Source organism: Lacerta agilis, chromosome 10, assembly GCF_009819535.1.
Source record: "Lacerta agilis isolate rLacAgi1 chromosome 10, rLacAgi1.pri, whole genome shotgun sequence".
Classification (NCBI taxonomy): domain Eukaryota; kingdom Metazoa; phylum Chordata; class Lepidosauria; order Squamata; family Lacertidae; genus Lacerta; species Lacerta agilis.
In genome coordinates this window covers 23,593,885-23,614,321 of record NC_046321.1, presented here as the reverse complement: position 1 = coordinate 23,614,321, position 20,437 = coordinate 23,593,885, and the positions used below count along the sequence as shown (strand labels likewise).

The window sequence follows — 20,437 nt, the reverse complement described above, 5'->3', positions numbered from 1 at the left end:
TGATGCTGCAATGTGCCACAAATTCTTGCAGTCAGACTCCTGTAACACTTCAAAATGTCTTACATCACTAGAATACTAAGTAATTAAGGATCCAAAGGCTGTAATAAAACATTTGCACACATTTAAAGGCAGTCGAACGTTAAAATGCCATTCAGCACTTTATATCTATTTTCTGATATGCCGTATCTTGAGTGAAAGGAATGCAAGCAGAGACCAAACCAAGCAATAAAATATTGTTCTGCCATACTCTGTATGAGACCTTCGCACAAAAGCTTATGCCACAACAAACCTGTTAGTATTTTAAGGTGGCAAAAGATTTAGGCTGCTATCCTGTACATACCTCCCTGTGGGAAATTGCCACTGAACTCGGTAGCATTGAGTAGGCATGCACTGGACTGCACTGCAAGTCTGTTGCAGCGAAAACAAGAAACACAGTCGCCTCTCAAGAATGCCCTTGTTATATTTCAGTTTGCATGGTAATAACAAAACATGTTGATCTCTTATAATTTAAAAGCAGCACCCAGTTGTGCACGCAGGAAGCTCTTCAACCTGCAACTCAAGCAGGTTGGTGCTGTCTGTTCTGACAGCACCAATTATCTGTTTAAGGAAGAAGTGGGGAGCTGGATTCAGCCCCTCGTATTCTTGCACTAGTCAGCGGAGCACTGGTGTTAGTTCATCACTAATCATAAAACAGTCCTCTGCCTGGCCTTGAAAGGTGGCCCGCAAAGCTGTTTTTTTGGTGAGCCATGCCCACATCTGATAACATGTACGGGTGTCAGATGCCTGGAAAAGAATCACAGCCCTGCCGACCCCTCAACGAGGCTTGTGGAGGATTGGACACATCTGGATCTGGTCTGCTGGTTCCCAGCATTAGCACCCCAAATAAAGGGTCTCGCTTCACCCACAGCCACAGCCTTGGATGCGAGCAGAAATCAAGCATATCTTTCCCTCCCCTCACAGGTTCCAGTCTGCTTCTTGCTCCAACTTCTAGCTTACAAACACACACAACTTTCAACTCTGGCCTTTGTCTTTCTAACTACCAGCCAATTGAAGGGTGGGGAGCCCACCCATTTGCCATCTAGCATAGAGCCACTTCCTTTGCTTCCTTAAAGGCCCACTACCTCAACAGGAAGCTAGCCTGGCTCTTCCAGGAATTACCGTAGAAAGGGATCCAGGCATGCACTGTAACCGCTCCCCATACTCTTAACACTATGATATTAGTTCAACAGACCTGGATTTAAAAATAAACACCTCTCTTTAAACACTAAGTTAGCTGTTTAAGCATAAACCTACTAAGCAGCAACCTATCTTGAAGACACTAATTTATGTCCTGCTAGCTTGTTTTAGGAATTTTCTCCCTTATCTTCAAGTTATGGTGGTAATTCCTCTCTGCAAACTATTTCAATAAGATATTTGGTGGTATGAATAGACTCAATAAGGGCGCCGCAGCCATGCTTCCTTTCTTTCAATGGGAATATCATCTCTGCATCTTTCCCCAAATTCATGGACCTCAACAAAACCTCTTTTCAAAGCGCAGAGACTTTGCTTGTATGCTATAACTGCTAATTGGCATGTCAGTTTCTCTGACCAAGACAGGATAGAAAGGCCGTGTTAATTATTTCTCTTCATCATATATTTGATGAATTTCCCCTCTCTTTTCTTCCTTTTCCCCTCTCTGTCTTTCACAGAGAGTCATTAGTTTGACACTGGACAATGTTCCATTATACCTGAACTCTTTTTTAATGATCAAAAATCCAACCTTTCACAATGTCTTTCAATTTTTTGCCCCCTCTTCTTTTTTTTAAAAAGGGGGGGCATCATCATAAGTTGGATTCAGCTCTAGCCTACAGTATTGTGCAAAGATAATGAACTTTGACTATTATCCCTATAAGAAGTAGAGGAATGTCCTTACAAAGCAATATGAGCTCTCGCAATAAGATTTTGAGGCTACTTATAGCATTGCAGCATATCTCATATTATGAAGGTGAAGAATGGGGCTTACTTCACTGGTTTTACAGTGGTTTTACTTTGCCCGGTGAAGGGTGAGAGAGGAGGTCCCCTGGCTGCACCATGGTTTAAATTTCCAGTGGCCATGCCCCCTACTGGACAGCGGGACCACCTCTGGGTATCATCCCGCCCAGCGCTGGTGATGCAGCCGGGACGGCACGAGGAGTGTGTCAATCTCCGCCCCCTGCCAGATCACCGCAGGGGCCTGGATGCCTGGCTGCAACGCCACCCACCATAAAAGGTGAGCGGACATCTCATATTATGAAGGTGAAGAATGGGGCTTACTTCACTGCTTTACATTTCTATTGCACCTTCTCTTTAGTTTGAAGTGCTAAAGAAAAAAAGCCATTGACTTTAGGAGAATATAAGAATACATCAAGATGCAGAAATATTGCACAATCATTTTAAGTGTTCACAATTTAATCACAAATGGTCTTTGTGTCTAGGATAAACACTCTGTTAGTCCAACATATGCAGCTATTTCTTTTGTCATCACAATATACATTTATTGTATTCAGGCCAATCCAGACCAGTTTAATACATCCTGGATTCCAACTGTGTCAAACACCATAAAGCCAAATATAAAAATGGGTGACTCAGACAAGCAAGTCCTGCTGCAAAACAACCAATGAATGCTTGCAGAAAACAAAAACCCATGCAAAACATTTTTTTTTTAAAATGAACAAAGTTCCAGATCCACTTAATCCATGGCAGCCAGTTCAAAATACCGTGCCCAGAACATCACTCAAGGAAGCGGACCGAACCATATGCTTCAGATCCACTCAACCCATGAAGATAATTCAAAGCCAAACCATAAGCAAATCAACAATATGTATAGATATCACATCCCTCTCTCGTGCTTCTATTCATGCAAACATGTACAATTTCAATTTCCTTTCCTTCTCCTCTCCTTAACACCTCCACCACCACCCCCACAGTCCCCTGCTCCCACTTCCACTGACCCAGTTAGCTGGGCCCCATCCGCATTGGCCAAACAACCTGAAATGCAGCACAGCAGGGCATGCCAGCGTGCTGCTGTTGCCACTGCTCACCGACCTTCCTGAAATATGTAGCAGGTAGAGCACCCAAGCTGCTGCTGGCATATGTCAGCTGGTCACAAAAGCAGCATGAGCACAGGCAGCCAGCGGCGGAGCTTCATGCTCCGGCACCGGGGGGGGGGCAGAGAGCAGGCAGGGGCGTGGCTGGCGTGTGTCCTGGGGGTGTGGTGCGCGTCCTGGGGACATGGTGCCCAGCACGGGCAGGGGGGGCAGCCATGATGGCACCCCACCAGGATCGCACGGCCGGGGGTGGTGTGCTCCCCCCGCCCCCCTCTTTCTCCGCCAGTGCAGGCAGCCACACTACTGCTGCCACCATGACACTACTCTGCCTTTCATCTTCCCCTTGCAACTTCTGCCTCCACACTGTTCCACACATCCTCTGCTCCCAGGCAGATTGTAGCATTCAATTTGCCTGGAAGAATGAAAGGGAATTCATGGAGCTATGGTGGCAAATTAGGAAGGGAAAAGGAGTTGGTGTGGTATGTAGTAGTACCCTTTCACCTTCTTTCTTTCCTTCCTTCCCTCCTTCCCTCCCTCCTTCCTCCATAGTAGGTCCTACAGCCCAGATATTTTGTACCTCTGGCTCAAAGACCCAAAGGTGGCGCCTCAGGCCTAAAGGTTCTGGGCCAAACCCAAGAACCCTACTTGTGATCAACCCTACACAACAGACTTGTCAGGATTGAGCAACTAGGATTGTGGATGGAGCACCTAGGGACAAACTATACCAAAATGGGTCCTAAATGAAGGTTGTAGAGTTTGGTGGCAACATACCAAACAGGGACCACAGGAAAGAGGAAATAGCAAGAGGCTGTTGCATTGGTGAGGAGAGTCGACTGGATTATATAATATAGGCTTTGCCCCTCTCAGACATTTGGGATGCAATAGTGAACAATGGGCACATTTTGACAGAGCCAAGGATCCCAGGGGTTTAGGGACTGGCCACTAACTTCCAAGACTGTGGATGCTAACAAAATGCTTCAAATAATACTGCTGTCAGTATTTGCTTGTTTTCTTTTGCGAGCAGAGCTCTATGATCTAATTAGGGGTGATGTCCTGGCTAACAAGCTATCTCCAGACTCCATCAAATTACAGGAGAAACTGATGCAGAAGGCCTGTTTTTCCTGTATGGGTGTGGGATAACTGGAAGCACTAGTCAGTGGGGGAAATCAAATTTAACTCCCCCCCCCCCAAAAAAGGCAAGTGCTGTTTGAATGCGTAGAAAATGCTAGCACTCTGCTAGTGCAGCTTGAGGGTGGGGTCTCAGAGGACTACTTTTGCCCATATTACCCTGCTCACTTATTAAAAAAATTTTTGGAGGGCCTTTTCTGGGTGCCCTGGCCTTCAGAAATGAGGAGTTTCCTGGCTTATGTTGGTTTTGCTGGCTATTAGAGAGAGGCAGGAGCTGTGCTCACCACAGACCAGTCTTCCTCAATCGCCAGTTGTTTTTGACTATAATTCCTATCAGCCCAAACCAATATGGCTATGCTGGCTGGGGCTGGTGAATGCTGAAAATTGAAACATCTGGAGGGCACCAGGTTGGGGAAGGCTGCCATGAACATGGTGTGGATAGTGCTTTTATGTGGTTTAGATGGCTTTAGTTGTATCTGAGTGGAGTAAGGAATTTCCTGTTCTGTTCTTGATGGAGAGAGAGAGAAAAAGTTATTGTCTGGCTTTTGGACTAGTGTTTACCATAAGCCAGGTGTGGGGACTCTTTAGCCTTCCAGGTGTTGCTGAACTACAACTCCCATCAGTGCCGGCAAGCATGGCCAATTGTCAGGGATGATGGGAGTTCTAGTTCAGCAACATTTGGAGGACCAAAGGTTTCCCATACCTCCTCTAAGATTTCAATTACATTCATCCTCATTTATCCTTTCTTTTCTTTTCTTATCATTCTTTCAGTTGCACTTGCTTTTTCTGAGTACCGATGTAGGTAGCCTGAAAATAAAAAAGGCTCACATCTTATCCTTTAAAAACAATAATACAAATCTTACCATTGCAGAGTAGCTGGAGTGGAATGTGGTTTGGATGCTCTGTTATTCTCTTTCTCCTCATCTGTTGCAAGAAAACAATACGAGAGAAGAGACTTTCAGTCAAATCACTAAAGCACCAACAAGAGGAATGCAGGATTGACCACTGTACATAAAATCTCATGCTTCCCAGGATAAACTCTCAAAGTTGCATAGTATAGCTGGAGTCAGTGTGAATCAGCATGTCATTTGTTTAACACAGGGCTGCAGAGCCTCAGATCTGGAGTCAAATGCCACCCCTGGGGCTCTCTTTTCTCACCCTCAGAACTCTCCCTGGCCACATCCCTTCACCATCCCTACTTTCCATCCTCCTTGAGTGTTTCTGCCTTGATGCACTGAGGCAGCATGTACCCTGATTGGCTGTATAGTTCTGAGGGATTCTCCTCTGTGCATTTGGTTTAAATGTCATCCTGCAATGTACAAGGCCTGAAGTAAGAAAGACAAAACATCTCCGTTTGCTTCTCCTAAAATTATACTGTTTTAGGAGATTACAGTGTTTTCAAGACTTTTCTCTCTGGATTCTATTTGTGTTATTTGTGTGGCTTTGCTAACCAAAGGAATTGCAGTCTAAAACACCTGGAGGGTACCAGCAAAGGCTGACCTGGAGCTTAGTGTCACTCCCTACACCTTATTGTAACTGAACCAAAGTACAAGTATTCAAGATAATCACATACCGTACTCATCTCCTGCTTCCCCTTCCTCCATTTCCCCCTTCCTCCATTGTTTCCCCTTATTTTGGAAGGTAAGTCACTTCAGCTAGGGGCCTTGTCATGCCTGTTCTTTGAAATGAACAATGTAGAGAGACAGGTGGCCTATATTTAGAAATTAATCAATTAATATGATGGTAACAACAGCTGTAAGTGAAAGATACCATCACCTTCTCTCTCAGAACTGAGCTTGTAAAGGTGTGACAGGCACTATGGAATTTATTTCAAAGATGGGGATCCCCAGAAAAATCCTGATGGAGCTGCCAGTCAGAGTGGACAAAAATGGGCTAACAGGGCAATCAGTCTGATTTGGTATTAGGCAGCCATTGTAATGGATTCAGCCCCTTGTCAGAAGGCTATGGGACCACTGAGAAAATATCAGGTTATTTTTTTATTATTATTCTTCAGATAGTATTTTATTTCATTCACAGGTAACCTGAGGGTTCCATTCCTCTCCCATTTAATATATGGGTGAGGTGAGCCCACCCAAAGAGTGTGTGGTTCATATGCTGAGAGGATGGTTGTGATGCAACGGTCCCCCTCCTCCTGAGGCCTATGAACCCTAAGGATGGGTTTGATGAACAAACACTGGCCCTTCCTTCCTCACAGAAGTACTGTGGCAAGAGAGAAGGAGCTACAGAGGTAGAACAGTGGTGTTACCTGGTTCTGATTGGTGCATCTGATCCCCTTCCCTCATGGCTAACTTTCCTTTTCCATTTACAGCCATCGAGGGCCGAAAGGCTGTTTCACTTGCCTGGGGCTTTGTCATTAACACGTATCAAACTGGAATTACCCAGCAGAAAATCTTCACAGAGGCCGACACCTTAAAATCGGGCTCAGTGAGCTAAGACTGCTGAGCCAATGATATCACAAAGGACAGTGGGTTGACATCAGCTTAACAAACATGAGGTGGAGTGTATCAAACTACCTCACAGAGGTCTTGACATCATCCAAGCTGGCCAGTAGGCTGCATCCAGTGGCCACATAACAGCCTATGGCTAGACACCAGCCAAACAAAGCAGAAGAATGGGTTCAAGGAGCTTCTCAACAGGGTTTGGATGATCTGCTTTACAAGCCCAGCAAGTCAGATCTGGCCACTTCAACATGCTAGAAGTACTAAACCTACAAACCTAGTATTAAACCTAGAAGTATTAAAACACAAGCAGGATGGGGAGACCATTGCCCTCTTTCCATTGTTGCTCCCCAGCTGCTATTCATTTGTACACTGTCTGTGGGCATGGAGGTTGACTAACAACAACAACAACAACAACAACAACAACAACAACGGCTAGTAGCAACTGAGAGCCTTATTCTCCATTAACTATCCTCCACATTCAAAGCCATCTAAGCCAGTGGCCCCTACCACATCCTGAGGCAGTGAGTTCTATGAATTAGCAAAGCTTGATGCAGTATTGTTGCCCAATGCAACATTGTCACCCCCCAAAAAAAAACCCTTAAAATCCTCAGCTGTCATATCGTTTCAGAAGAACACAAGAAGAGCTCTGCTGGATCAGGCCAAAGGCCCATCTAGTCCAACATCCTATTCTCACTGATCAGATGCCTATGGGAAGGAAGGCTTGAGTATAACAGCATTCTTTCCACCATGATTCCCAGCAAGTAGCATACTACCTCCTAGTACATAGTCATTGTAGCTAGTAATCACTGATAACCTTATCACCCTCTTAGGAGACGTAACATAGCCATATACCAGGGAGTAAGCCACCCTGAAATCAGTCTACTTCTGAGTAGACATGCATAGGATTGCATTGAGACTTTACCAAGACCATTCTGGAAGTCTCACCTGCCCCCACCCATAATGACTGTAAGAAACATGTGTCTTCTATGAGCCATCACAGATGGTGAATAAGAGCCATCGCAGAGACAGTGCCACAGACAAAATGCTCATATTCTCCTTCAAATTGCCTTAAAGTCCATCCTTCTTACTGGAGTGTTCACATTCTGCATTAAGTCATCAAATGTTGCACATGCAGATGTGAACTGGCTCTTGAGATAGTTGCAAAAAAGCAGATTCAAGACCTTGCCCTTTTAAAATTAAATAAATTACAGTTTGTCCATTTTCTCTTAATATATTGCCTCATCTCAGCTTCGTGCACACACCACTAAAGCTATTATGCTATGTACAATGACTTGGGAGTAAGCACCACAGAATTCAGTTGGAATTACTTAGGAGTAAATAAGTACTGAACTGTGGTATCAGGAAAGAAAACCATCACAACACTAAGCTAAAGGACAAAAGACATACACATCATGTTGTATATATCATTGGCCACATTCACACTTCACACTGAAAAGCACTATGATACCACTATAAACAATCGTGGGTTTCCCCCCAAAGCATTCTGGAAGCTGTTGTTTGTTAAGAATGCCAAGAATTGTTAGGTGATCCCTATTCCCCTCCCAGGGCAACAATTGCCAGAGTGGTTTTACAATCAATCCCTCTTCACAGAGAACTCTGGGCACTGTAGTTCTGAGTAGGGAACAAGAGTTTCCTAACAATTCTCAGTACCCTTAATAAACTACAGCTCCCGAATTTTTTGGAGTGGAAGCCATGACTGTTTAACGTGGCATTATGGTGCCTTAGATTAATGGTGTAAAAGAGCTCTGGCCTATAAACTGTATAAATAGAATAATGCTGTGTTCTAGGTAGCAACACCTGTCATTTTATCCTAACTATGGCCCCAATCAGATGTATGGATGCAACTGGACACTACAGCTTTTGGGTCCTTTCTGGGGATACAAGTCTACTGAAAATGACATATACTTACTTTCATCATTAGAAACATTCCCCAGAGATGTATGACTGGAATAACGTTTGTTTTCACTTTCACTGAGACATCTTTCAATCCAACTCTCTGCAAAACAACAAAGGATTTTTGTTTTTTTAAAAAGGCAGGATGTTTCCCATGAACAACAAACCCTTTCTTTCATTATTATACAATAAATAATGTTATCAGTTACAAACCAAACAAGTGTATGTGTATCAATAGTTTGCTCTTCCCAGTGCCATTTTTCTAGAAACTCATGGCACCAGAACTCACCATGAACACCTCCCTTGTTCTCTTATAATGGCAACGGTGCCAACCTGAGAGGTGCCGGAACTGAGTTCCAGTGAGTTCTGGCTGGGGAAAAAAAGCCCTGGCTCTTTCTCTCTTTTCCAATATGGGCCACAAATGGTGAACTGAGGAGTCCAAAAGTGCTTCCCCAGATTACAATGAGGAACTGAACAAAAACTGCAGGACTAGGTTCAGATGTTTGTAGCCTATGTAACTATCTTGAGTCACAAATTCCCTATTTTTACAGTTTGAGATGACACTGTTTATTTGTGCAGATAATAAATACTTGTCACTCAGCAGAATATTAGTCCTTTTTTGCCCTCTCAGAACCTGATATTACTGGGTCACCTTTTCTACTTATTTGAGATATACTAAATGCTATTATACCAATGATCAAGAGGGGTGCAAGGGTGCCATGCAAATTCTCTTAAGGAAAATCTCTGGTGTATATTTCATTTGGTGTATATATTATAAAACACAGAGACTCCAGCACATGCCATTACTGGTATAAAGCCACTTGCAACTAACCCTTCTCAAGGAGTTGTCAGAACTGTTTCCATTTGGTAATATATGAAACAACATTACTAGAAGGGTCTAAAAATAGAAAATTTCTACATTTCTCTCTGGAAATTGTTATGGTGCTTCAATATTAGCCTGCAAGTTAGAATTCTGACAGGTACATGGTTCGAATCAAGACACCGTATTATTAGAAAAATGGGATCTAACTCTCCAGACACGACACTTACAAGTTTACCTCATAACAGAAGCCTGTATTCCACCTCAGAAAAAGGAACAAGCCACATGCATGGGATAAAATGTTGGGAAGTGGGAAACTCCATCCCTCATGTCCATCTTTAATTAGGCTTATATGGGTAAATTGGGGGTGGCATGTCTCACAAACAGTCAGCCAGGAAGGTCAGTGGCAGAGCACATGTTTTGTATGCAGACAGTTCCACGTTCAATCCTTGGCAGCCCCAGGCACATAGCTGTCAACTTTTTCATATTTTAAGGGAAATTCCCTTAAAAATGAATAGGATTCCTCGCAAGAAAAGGGAAAAGTTGACAGCTATGCCCAGGCAGGACTGGGAATGTCCTCTGCTTAATGTCCCAGAAAACTGCTGCCATAGTCAGTGTGGGCAATACTGAGCTTGATGGACCCAGTTGTCTAACTCAGCCTAAGGCGGTTCCCAACACGTGCCTATGCTTGCAAAATGCAAGCTTTGTTTACCCATTTTCAGCCTCAATCCATCACTGACAGGAGATAGCAAAGTGGTTGGCAACTTCCCAAAACAGACAGGAGGAAGCAAGAAATGCAGACACTAGTAAATGAAAAAATTACTATCTTCATACAGAGGCATGCCATCCGGTTTACTTCCGCTCACCTCATTGCAGGAGGGTTGTGTTCTCATTAAAACCATCCAGTTAAAAAAAGGCGGGGGAGATATCTCACTCACACATGTACACACACACTCTCTCACAAGATTGTGTACATGCATGTATACACATGCACACACAGAGTTACATGACTAGGCAAAACCATGGGCCAGTTAACCTTGCATCATTAGAACATAAACACTGCTTTGCTAGATCAGCCCAAGGTTTAGAGCAGGCTTCCTCAACCTTGGCCCTTCAGATGTTTTGAGACTACAATTCCCATCATCCCTGACCACTGGTCCTGCTAGCTAGGGATCATGGGAGTTGCAGGCCAAAAACATCTGGAGGGCCGAGGTTGAGGAAGCCTGGTTTAGAGAGTCCACCATTCCAGCCAGTCAGACACCTCTGGGCAGTTTGTGGGCAGGGCATGATAGTAATGGTTATTCCCAGTTATTTACTCCCAGCACCTGGCATTTAGGAGTACACTGCTTCCAATCCTGGACTGCTGCTATGGGGCTGCAATCCTATTTAGCTACCATGACTAACAGCCACTCTAGGCCTATTCCCTTCATGAATTTGTTTGATCCTCGTTCAAACTGCCCATACCAGGGATTTGGAGAAACCATAGTTCCTAGTACAACAATAGTATAAGGGAGTTTCTTTTTAAGGAAGGGATTGTCACTCAGTAGGGTAGCACAAGCTTTGACTGTGGAAGGTTGCAACCACTAGTCTCCCCAGTTAAAAGGTACTGTAGAAGCAGGTGATGGGAGATCCTCTTCCAGCAGAGGGTACTGGGCTAAACGGACATACAGTGTGACTAATTAATGGATCCATTCTGGAGCAACCCTGAGCAACACCAAAAACACTTTGATACAAACAAAGCAGATTATTACTAATAAAGCTGGCATGCACTCCCATGGCCAGGGCCACAGTGGAGCCCAGCATTTGTCTCAATGTGCTGCATGCTGACATTGGGCCTGATGGTGGCTGGTGCCAGTTGCCAACATCCCTTTAAATTTTTAAAATATGTTTTTGGGTGGCCAGCACTGTGAAGAGAAGCATTGGGCAAAGTAACTGCATCTGAAGCTGCCACCATTTCACCAGTATGCCTCTGGGCTCTGATGCAGCTGATATTGGACAGGGGCAAGGTGGGAACTGATGGGGATGGAGGCCCCCTTGCCCAGGGCTCCCTCAAATCTGGTCCACTTTGAACAGCTGCTGGAGTAGTAAGTTCTTAGCTTCTTTTGGTTTGTATCTAGCCTGACTTGTAACCATAAGCAGCTCCACAGTGAGCTGTCTATGGTCCTGACCATCTGTGACCTTCTGCTGTCCTTGACTAGTACACTTCTGCAGGCTCCAGCCAGGAATGGGATGTACCCCATTCCTATGCATACTTAGTGATGTCAGTGGGATTTAGCCGGAGAGAAGTATGCACATGTCATTCAACATTAAGGTGCAGTAATCTAGCCTGGGTGGTGGAAAGATATGAACAACACTCCATTCTAACTGAAGACTGCTTTTTTTGGCTTTATTACAAGCCATAGCAAATTGCCGATGAAGTGACGTGAACAAGATGCTTTGACTATCATTTTTGAAAATACAGCCATTTTTAAAGGGCAAAACTCAATCTGAGAATCAGCAGAGCAAGTCTGTATTTTTTTGGATTGTATACTACTTTGTCTACCAACTAGGCAATCAAATGGAAGATCTCCCCCCTTTCCAGGTATACAGCCTAGAAGGTCATGGCTGCCCATTTGCTTTTGACCACCTCTAAATTTTTGCCATGTCTAGTCTAACTATACTATCCTCCAAAAGATGGAAGGCTTCATCAGCTGGTTCCATCCAAAGGCCATGGATTGAAGTTACAAAAAGTTCAATTTCCCCTAGAATTCATAGCTTAGGTTCCCTCCCTCTACTACAAAAACTCCCTTTTTATAATATTGATGAGCAGCAGTACCATATCCAATATGGTACTGGGACAAGGGCCCCAGTAAAGGCAGAATGGACAGCTGCAGAGCTTAAGCACTGCACCTGACGAATTTCTCTCTGTTAAGGGCATGGTGACGTCACATAGGAAGTCTCAGCCTCATATATGAAACCAACTTCCTTAGGTTCTAGCTCTGTTGCCTCTTCTTTCTTTCCCCCCAGCCAGCACATTATTCACTCTTCCATCCCCTGCTAATTATTGTAATGGTTGCCAAGGCTACAGGGTTAACTGCCACCTGTTGCCTTCTTCTGTACATTGCCATGTTACATTACATTACATTACATTATGGAGCAGCACTCCAAATCTGGTTAAAGGCACAGGATTCCTCCACAGGCAAAATAGATCAACTCTTTTAAGGAAGCAGGAACAATCCCAGAATGTTATTGTGAATGGGCTGGGTGCACACACTATCCATCACTGTCAGTAAACAAGGCCAAGGGGTTCGCTAGAGGTTCATGTGGTCTTTCTTTTCTCTGATGTGCGCATTACGCAGTTCCTGGTTACAAAGCCAACTGGCACCGTGGTTGCATGGGGACATAATTCAGACAAAGGCCACATTCAAACCATCCATTTAAAGAAGTATCATATCTCTTTAAACAGTGATGTCTTCCTTCAAAGAATCCTGGGAGCTGTGGTTTGTTTAGGATGCTGAGAATTGTTAGGAGACACATATTCTCCTCAGAGAGGTACAATTCCCAGAGTTCCCTGTGAAAAAGGATTAATTGCTATATAGTGGAACCTTGGCTGTTGAACGTAATCCACTCTGGAAGACTGTTTGACTTCCAAAACGTTCGACAACCGAGGTGCAATTGCTGGTCAGCAAAATCCACTGGAAAAAATGAAAAAACGCGCCTTGGAAGCCATTCGACTTCCGAGGTGCATTTGAAAATGGAAGCATTCACTTCCGGGTTATTGGCGTTCGAAAGCCAAAACATTCGACATCCGAAGTGTTTGACAACCGAGGTTGCACTGTACCACTCTGGGAACTGTAATTCTCTGAGGGAAATAGGGGTCTCCTAACAACTCTCAGCATCCTTAACAAGCCACCGTTCCCAGGAGTCCTACAGGAAGTTAGCAGGTCCCTGTAAATTCTACAGCAGCAGTGGGGAACCTCAGGCCCAAGAGCTGAATCTCCATGTCACACCCTGTTCCAGTCCATGCTCCCTTTCCCCAAACTACACCAAAGCCTCCTGGCACTTCTTGCCTGGGTGGAAGATGGAAAGACGTGTGGACGCCTGCAGAAGTCTTTGACTTTTGCGTAGCTGCAATGTTGCTTACCATTCAAAGGTAAGAGCCACATAAATTTCACCGCCCAGTTTTTGTCTCTGGCCTGTCCATCACTGGTAGGCAGCCCCCAAGCGGCTTCCCATGAAGGAACGTGGCCCTCAGACTGAAAAAAACCCATCCCTGTTCTACATAAATCAGTACAGCTTAGGCTGCCTGAGGCAACTGGCTGCATTCAGCACTTTGATGTACCTTCTCATCATGCAACACCACAAAACATGGCTTGGAGATAGCAAGAAGTTCTTTACTCTAGTGGTCAATGTGCACAATGAGCCGTTGCACACAAAAGGGTCATGATACAAAGCACCAACCACATAGATGCTATTTATAAGAAGGTAAGAAGAGCCTGCAGGATTAGGCCAATGGCCCATCTAATCAAGCTCACCTCACCCACCATTCTCACAGTGGCCAACCTGATGCCTATGGGAAACTCACAAGCAGGAGCTTCTCATAAGAGCACTATTTCCTCCTGCGGTTTCCAGCAACTGGTATTGAGAAACCTGCTGCCTCTGACCTTGGGAGGCTGAACACAGCCATCAGGGTTAGTAGTCACTGATAACCTTCTCCTCCATGAATATGCCTTATCCTCTTTTAAAAGCCATCTCAGTTGGTGGCTATCACTGCCTCTTGTGGGAGCTAATGCTGGCACCGTTTAACTATGTGCTATGGGAAGAAGTGCTTTCTTTTGTCCGACTCTTCCAAAATTCAGCTTCACCACACGTCCCTGAGTTCTAGCGAGAGCGTTCCAGCTATATGACTTAGGGTGGGCTATAAAAATGATTCCAGGGAGCGTTCTGCTTCTGCTACACTTGCAGAGTTTTTAATCTGGTTATTTTATTGTAAAGAAAAACTTGGACCCCCAATGTTTTCCTGCTAATAGATACAAAAGGATTCATGCAAAAGTAATGATGGGTGTCTCTTTCTCTCTCATTTTCTCCGCCCCCACCCCCGGTCCTTTGGCCCACCCTCCGAAAAGGCTCCGCACTGTCGTGTCTCAAAACTGTGGAGCTCAGTTCTCCTCTGATGGAAGTGGAAGACAGCCTAGAGGACATAAAAAGGGGGGAGGGGGAGTCTTCTTACTCTTTTCCTTTAGATGCAACAAAACAAGAATCTAGTCTTGAATAATACTTGCCGCTGAATACAAAGTTGCTCAATAGATGGTCTGTGTACCAAGGCTCATAGTGGAAATGATCCAACAAAGAGAAGCGAGAGGTGAGCAGACTGGGCCACCCATGTGATTGAAATTCAGTTCCCCACATTGCCACCCAGCACTGAAAGCATTTTGTTGTCCTTACCATCATATATATATATATATGGTTTAGATTATGAGATGCCTGCTTATTGTCTCTGTCAGTGTGAGGACAGTAGTGCTGAGACAGAGCTTGCAAAGCCCGGACATTCAACTGTCAGCCAAAACTTTCCATTGACAGGACTCCTGTTCCTTTTTAAAACGTGCAAAGCTTTTATTCTAAGTTAATCCAAAAGATTGTTTCTAACAGACCATCCCTAAGCAAGCTGTCCATCATGCATGAGCAATAGGTGGAAGCAATTAAGGAAGAAGGTAATCAAGCAAATCATAAAAGGGGGGGGGAATCCTTGTTGCTCTAACTATTGTTTACCAGTTTAAACCTGGATGTAACAGCTAACAGTTTTGCACAGCTATGTGCCATCCCAGAAAATTAAGTGGGGGGGGGGGATATTGTAAGAGGTGGTGCTGGTAAACGACAGCAACCCCCCTCCAAAAAAGCCCCCAACAACAATGGATGAGTTCTTAAATTAGAAAGTGCTTGAGCAAGGTTCTCATTCATATTGCAAAATAAATATTAATTCCAAGCATGCAGAGATGAATCCTAGAGATGACACCAACAGAGTTCAGAACCGACGCTATCATTGGGCAAGGTGAACTGGCTGCCTCAGGTGGCAGGTGCTACTGTGTATGTGGCAGTGGAGGCGAGCAACCATGCAAGCTCTTTCAGTTAATACTCTTCAGCCCCTCATCTCTGTTGGAGGACAGGTCTGTGGGTGCCACGCAGCATCCCCATATCCCCTAAGATAGACTGCAGCCCTTGAGTGCAGTGGCCCTACCTTTGGGAAGAGTGAGGCAACCACCCCAGGCAGCAGGGGCCAAGATGTGTGGGGTGTGGCAGCAAGGTGTTGTAGGCCAGAGCCGAGGGTACAACACAGCTAGCTTGTTTCTCTCAGGTGGGGTGGAGGATACTGTCTAGTGCTGGAATAAAATTTGACAGCCAGTCTGGTGAACTTCTGGAAGGAGGGCCTCCACATTGTCCTTCACCTCAGGTGGCAAAATGCCTTAGGCCAGCTCTGGACATCACAGTCCTCCTGTCGCAAGTGTTGAAGCAAGAGTCAGCTGCCAGTCTGATCAGCCTTCTGTAGGTAGGATGGGAGTGGGTTTGTCCTTTGCCTCAGGCAGGTTACGACTTGATCATTTCGATTTGCAGAACTTACATTTCTCCGAGTGCCACACACTGCCCATTTGGCATCTGTAAGGGAGCTGGTCCTTGTCAGGGACAGGCTAGATGATGAGGACTGGTGGAAGGTACCAGCTGGGGAACCCCCAAGGGAAGCCCCAGAGGAGGAAGGCTCAGAGCCCGGTGATTGGTGGTGGGACAATGAGGAGAGGTCAGCGGGAGAAGGGTGGGAGAAATGGCTGGATGCTGAAGAAGCAACAGGCTCTAGTGAGCAAGGTGAGCCTGTGACAGGGAACAGCTGAGACACAGAGGCTGAAGAAGAGGAGCAGGGGCAAGAGGCTGAGGGAGAATCCCAGGAGTCTGCCTCTCCTGTGGTGACAAGCTCCTCTTCCGCCTTGACTCAAGGACACACAGAGATTACAGGTGCCCTGACATAGTTTGAGGCTGGTTGGGAAACATCCAGCAGGGATGGAGGTGTAGTGGAAGGTGGGGACCGTCAGTCCTGGCAGCTGTTTAATAGGGGCAAGTCCGGTCAGGAGGTATTGCTGAGCTGTATGCCGTTTTCTTGAATAAAGAATTAACTACACTGCTGAACTTTGCATCTTGTGTGCTGACCTGCATCTGAACAACTAATAGTCTTTTAGTGTGGCAGCACCAATCCAACCCAAGTACCCCAGGGAGGCAAACAGATACACAATTTAAAAACAAAAACTAAAGCAGTATCATACTAAAACACTCACAAACCATTCTAAGAACAATTACACTTAAATACGGCTAAAACCAGTTACAGTTAAAAAGTATTCCACAACTGGGAACCACCACTGAAAAGGCCCTGTCGTGGGTCAGCGACAACCAGGCACCACCAACAAGGTGCCCGCCTGCTGAGTTGCACAATGTATTAAACAACTTTGTTTTTAACTGCCTTGCTGGCAAAGCATTCTGGAAACATGTTACATAATCCTTTCTCCCTCTCTACCAAGGGGGAAACAATTGGTATTCAGGCAGATTCACACTAGTGAGATCTCCCACAACAGAAAGCTCATGCTCCCTTATGTATCCACACACAAAACATTAGAGAAGGGGTAGCTGATATGGAGCCCTCCAGACTACAACTCCCATCAGCTCCAGCCTGCATGACCGATGGTCCAGGATGATGGAAGTTGTAGCGCAACATTGGCTATCCTTGCATACACATATATTGGAAAGCAGTCCATAAACCTCAATTGCTGTAATTACCACCAATTACACTGCCTCCACCCCTTATTATCTATCAAATAACAAAACATCCATTATATCAGCTTTCATCCCAGCTACCGTTTTAAAAGGCAGTTTACTCAGCTGCTCCGGATTTCAGTGTCAAAGCTGATGTCTTCCATTCCAGTTACAATTCGGTACAGACGAATGGAAAGACAAGTGGGAAGCAGTCAGAGAATTAACAATACTTCACTGTTTGTACGGATGGGGGAAATATTTTTAATTTAATGTACTATATTGCATGAAGTGCTATTCATCAATAGGGCTCCTCCCGAGGGTGCATTGCAACAGCTTTGAAATGATGAGCCAGCTTGTGCATACTGGAAGCAGATTGTGATCCAGAGGATCAAGACCTTCATCGCTGGATATGAAATTAGCTGAATTTAGCACAAGTTAAAGATATGCAGCTTGAACTGATGGATTTGTTAGCTGGCCGGGGTCAACCTGGGTCAGAAAGAACAAGTTCAGGCTATGCTTGCTTATTTTTAGAAGCTATTTTGGTTCTGGTGCGATTATGTAATATGGGATGCAGAGGGGGAAAAGGAATTTTAAAGAACTTGGAAGCATCTTCCTATTCAGGATGGCCCATTCTCCATCATACCCAGTTTTCCATTTTCCTTCTTCTCAACAATCCACAAGTATTCCGTGCTTACTGAGCATGCTCAGTCCTCACTGGTGACCTTCTCTAAGGATTAATTCATCCATGGGGCTTTCCCCTCTCTAAATCCCCCCCAAAAAACTTCTGCAAACTTTGGGGCTTTCCCCAAAATTGAGGATGCCCCCCTTTTGTGTGGATGGCCTGTTTTAGCTCCATATTGAATGGACCTTTTGTCGGCATCCCTTCAGCTGTGAAATGCCTCGTGCAGCAAGACCCTTCTAGCACCTGCACTGAATATCTTTTCTTGGGCCAGTCCCAATATAACCTTGTTATCTCCCCAGGCCTTTTAAATTACATTATGGCTACATACAGTTATAACTCTGTGGCTTTTAGTCTTCTGCATTCAAGTTTGTTGCTGCCGGGTTCCCTCTGTTCCTTAATTTGTGGTGCTGTGTGGGTTAGTTCGTCCCACTGCAAGTTTGGTTGCTTTAACCCCTGTAAGTCACCCAGAGAACTTTGGTAGAAAAACGTTATACACATTGTAGAAATAAATGTATTGCAGTGATTAACAAAACAGAAATTTTAAGTTCTTATGGCAAACATTTTGCCTTCTGCCTTCAGCAGCAGTAAAAAAATCGTGTTGTTTCCAAGGTGGAAGGTATTGAGCTCTGAGGATAGAATGCTCAGAAGGCTTTCAGTCACTAAAACTGTGCTGGTACTGTACTATCCTCTAGGTTGAGGCCATATGGTGTTAAATGTGTCAAACAGGTACATAAAGAAGTTCTCCAGGGGGTGCATGTGGAAATCTAAGCAACTGTTGGCACCCCAAAAAAGCCTATTTCACAGAAGAAAAGCTGACAATGCTTAGAACCCCATACTCAACAACAAGCAATGCACCTATCACACACACAGAACCAGAAAACAAATAAAACACAGACAAAAAAGGCAGGTAATCATTGCAATCATACAAGCCCTGTAAGTCAAGTATGTGTCTGTACATATGTGGGCATGTGAGGGTGCATGTTAGCAAGTCCTGTCCCCAACCTCTGTGCATTCACTTAACTTTCTGTCTAGTCACTACACACGACCAAACTGAACTGTACATAATTACATGTGGTTGGAAACATTCCTCCAAGTGTACTCACTGCATGCACGTTTACCTTGTGAATAGTGAATAAGGCACATCATTTCATTAGTAAATAGCCTCCCCTACCAATCTTCTTTTCCTTTTATTGGTTCAGATGGACTGGATTGTCTCTTATTTTTACATTCAGTCCACAAAATAAAATAAAATTGAACATTCCTCCTAACCTTTTGAATAGTTGAACATATTCATGGCCTAAAGCAAAAGCTCTGAGGGTAGGTTGGCCTGTGATCTGAACATACCTTGAACTATTCATATTTGGACTGTCTGTCTATCTATCTATTTCTAACCCACTATCTTCAATCAATGGTCTGCAGGTGCACGCACACACCCCCCCCCCAAATAAAAAGCAGCAGTCTTAAAACATCAGGCAAATCACAGTTCAGGTTCAACATTCTCAACATTACCCCAAAGCCTGAATCAACAGCTTGGTTTCAACCTGACACTGGAAACAATGATATTATCAGGGCCAGGTGGGCCTCAGAGGGAAGGGCATTCCACAACTGAGGTGCCACCACAGAGAAGACCCACAGTGAAGACATGGAAGGCTGACATGGTACAAAATCAACTCAGGTTTAAAATATGTGGTTGAGTGAATGGGAGAGGCCATAGCTCAGTAGCAGAGCATATGCTGTGCATGATGAAGAGCCTTGGTTCAGTCCCAGGCCTTTCCATTGGACAGGATTAGGTAGAGGTTAATGAGAAAGATCCCTCTCCGCCCAAGACGCTAGAGATCTCCTGCTGGCTGGGTCAGCAGTTGCTGGACTAGATGGACAAATAGTCTGGACTTAGTATAAGGCAGCTTCTTATGTTCCTTCAAAACACTGAAAGCCAGCTTGTAAACTTCAAGTTTGGGCAGAGTTGTCCTCCCAGTACTGACTGAGCTGCAGCTTTCCTGAATAAGGTTGGTGCTGGGTAGGATGGCAGCATGGGTGAGGTTGTGCAGATGCACTGGTGGGGGCTCCAGTATGACTCTGCTGGTGCACCTATGCAGCCCTAGCCTTGTTGTGGTCCTGTCCCAGCCTAGTCCTGTTCAGGTAAGCTGTGATGATGCTGCTGTCTCAATTATATTCTACTTTATATGTCAAAAGAATATTGTGTTTAAATCGTTCTAAAGGAGTCTTGCACAACTTATGACCCACAGTGCTGAGCACAGTCAGTCACTAAACAGGTATGGAATATGGACATCAAACCATAAGAAAAGCCCTGCTGGATCAGGCCAATGGCCCATCTAGTCCAGTATCCTGTTCTCACAGTGGCCAGCCAGGTGCCTGTGGGAAACTCGCAAGCAGGACCTCAGCATCTTCCCATTAGCAATTCCCAGCAACTGGCATACTGTGATATAATGTCTCAAACAAGTATACTGCTTCTCCATCAGAGACTCTATAACCTCCTTCCCCATTTTTAATGCCTGCAAAGAGTCAGGAGGGTTTTATTTTGTTTTGTTTTGTTTGCTAAGCACATGGGAGGTTATGATACAACTGGTTGGCTATG

At 44.8% G+C, this 20,437-nt stretch overlaps 1 protein-coding gene across 4 annotated transcripts in view; it reads right to left on the bottom strand.

The window, feature by feature from the left end:
• Positions 1–20,437, bottom strand: part of RFX4 (regulatory factor X4) — a 63,598-nt gene that overhangs the window by 31,185 nt on the left and 11,976 nt on the right. For 2 of the 4 annotated variants that reach the window (XM_033162237.1, XM_033162239.1), the window contains exons 2-3: positions 8,586–8,672; positions 5,057–5,117 (exon numbers count right to left, since the gene is read on the bottom strand). In XM_033162237.1, the coding sequence (XP_033018128.1) occupies positions 5,057–5,117; positions 8,586–8,672 (148 nt within the window). Of the gene's footprint in view, positions 1–5,056; positions 5,118–6,459; positions 6,601–8,585; positions 8,673–15,603; positions 15,626–20,437 lie in introns of those variants that run through there. The other 2 variants (XM_033162240.1, XM_033162238.1) reach the window with 2 other exon arrangements.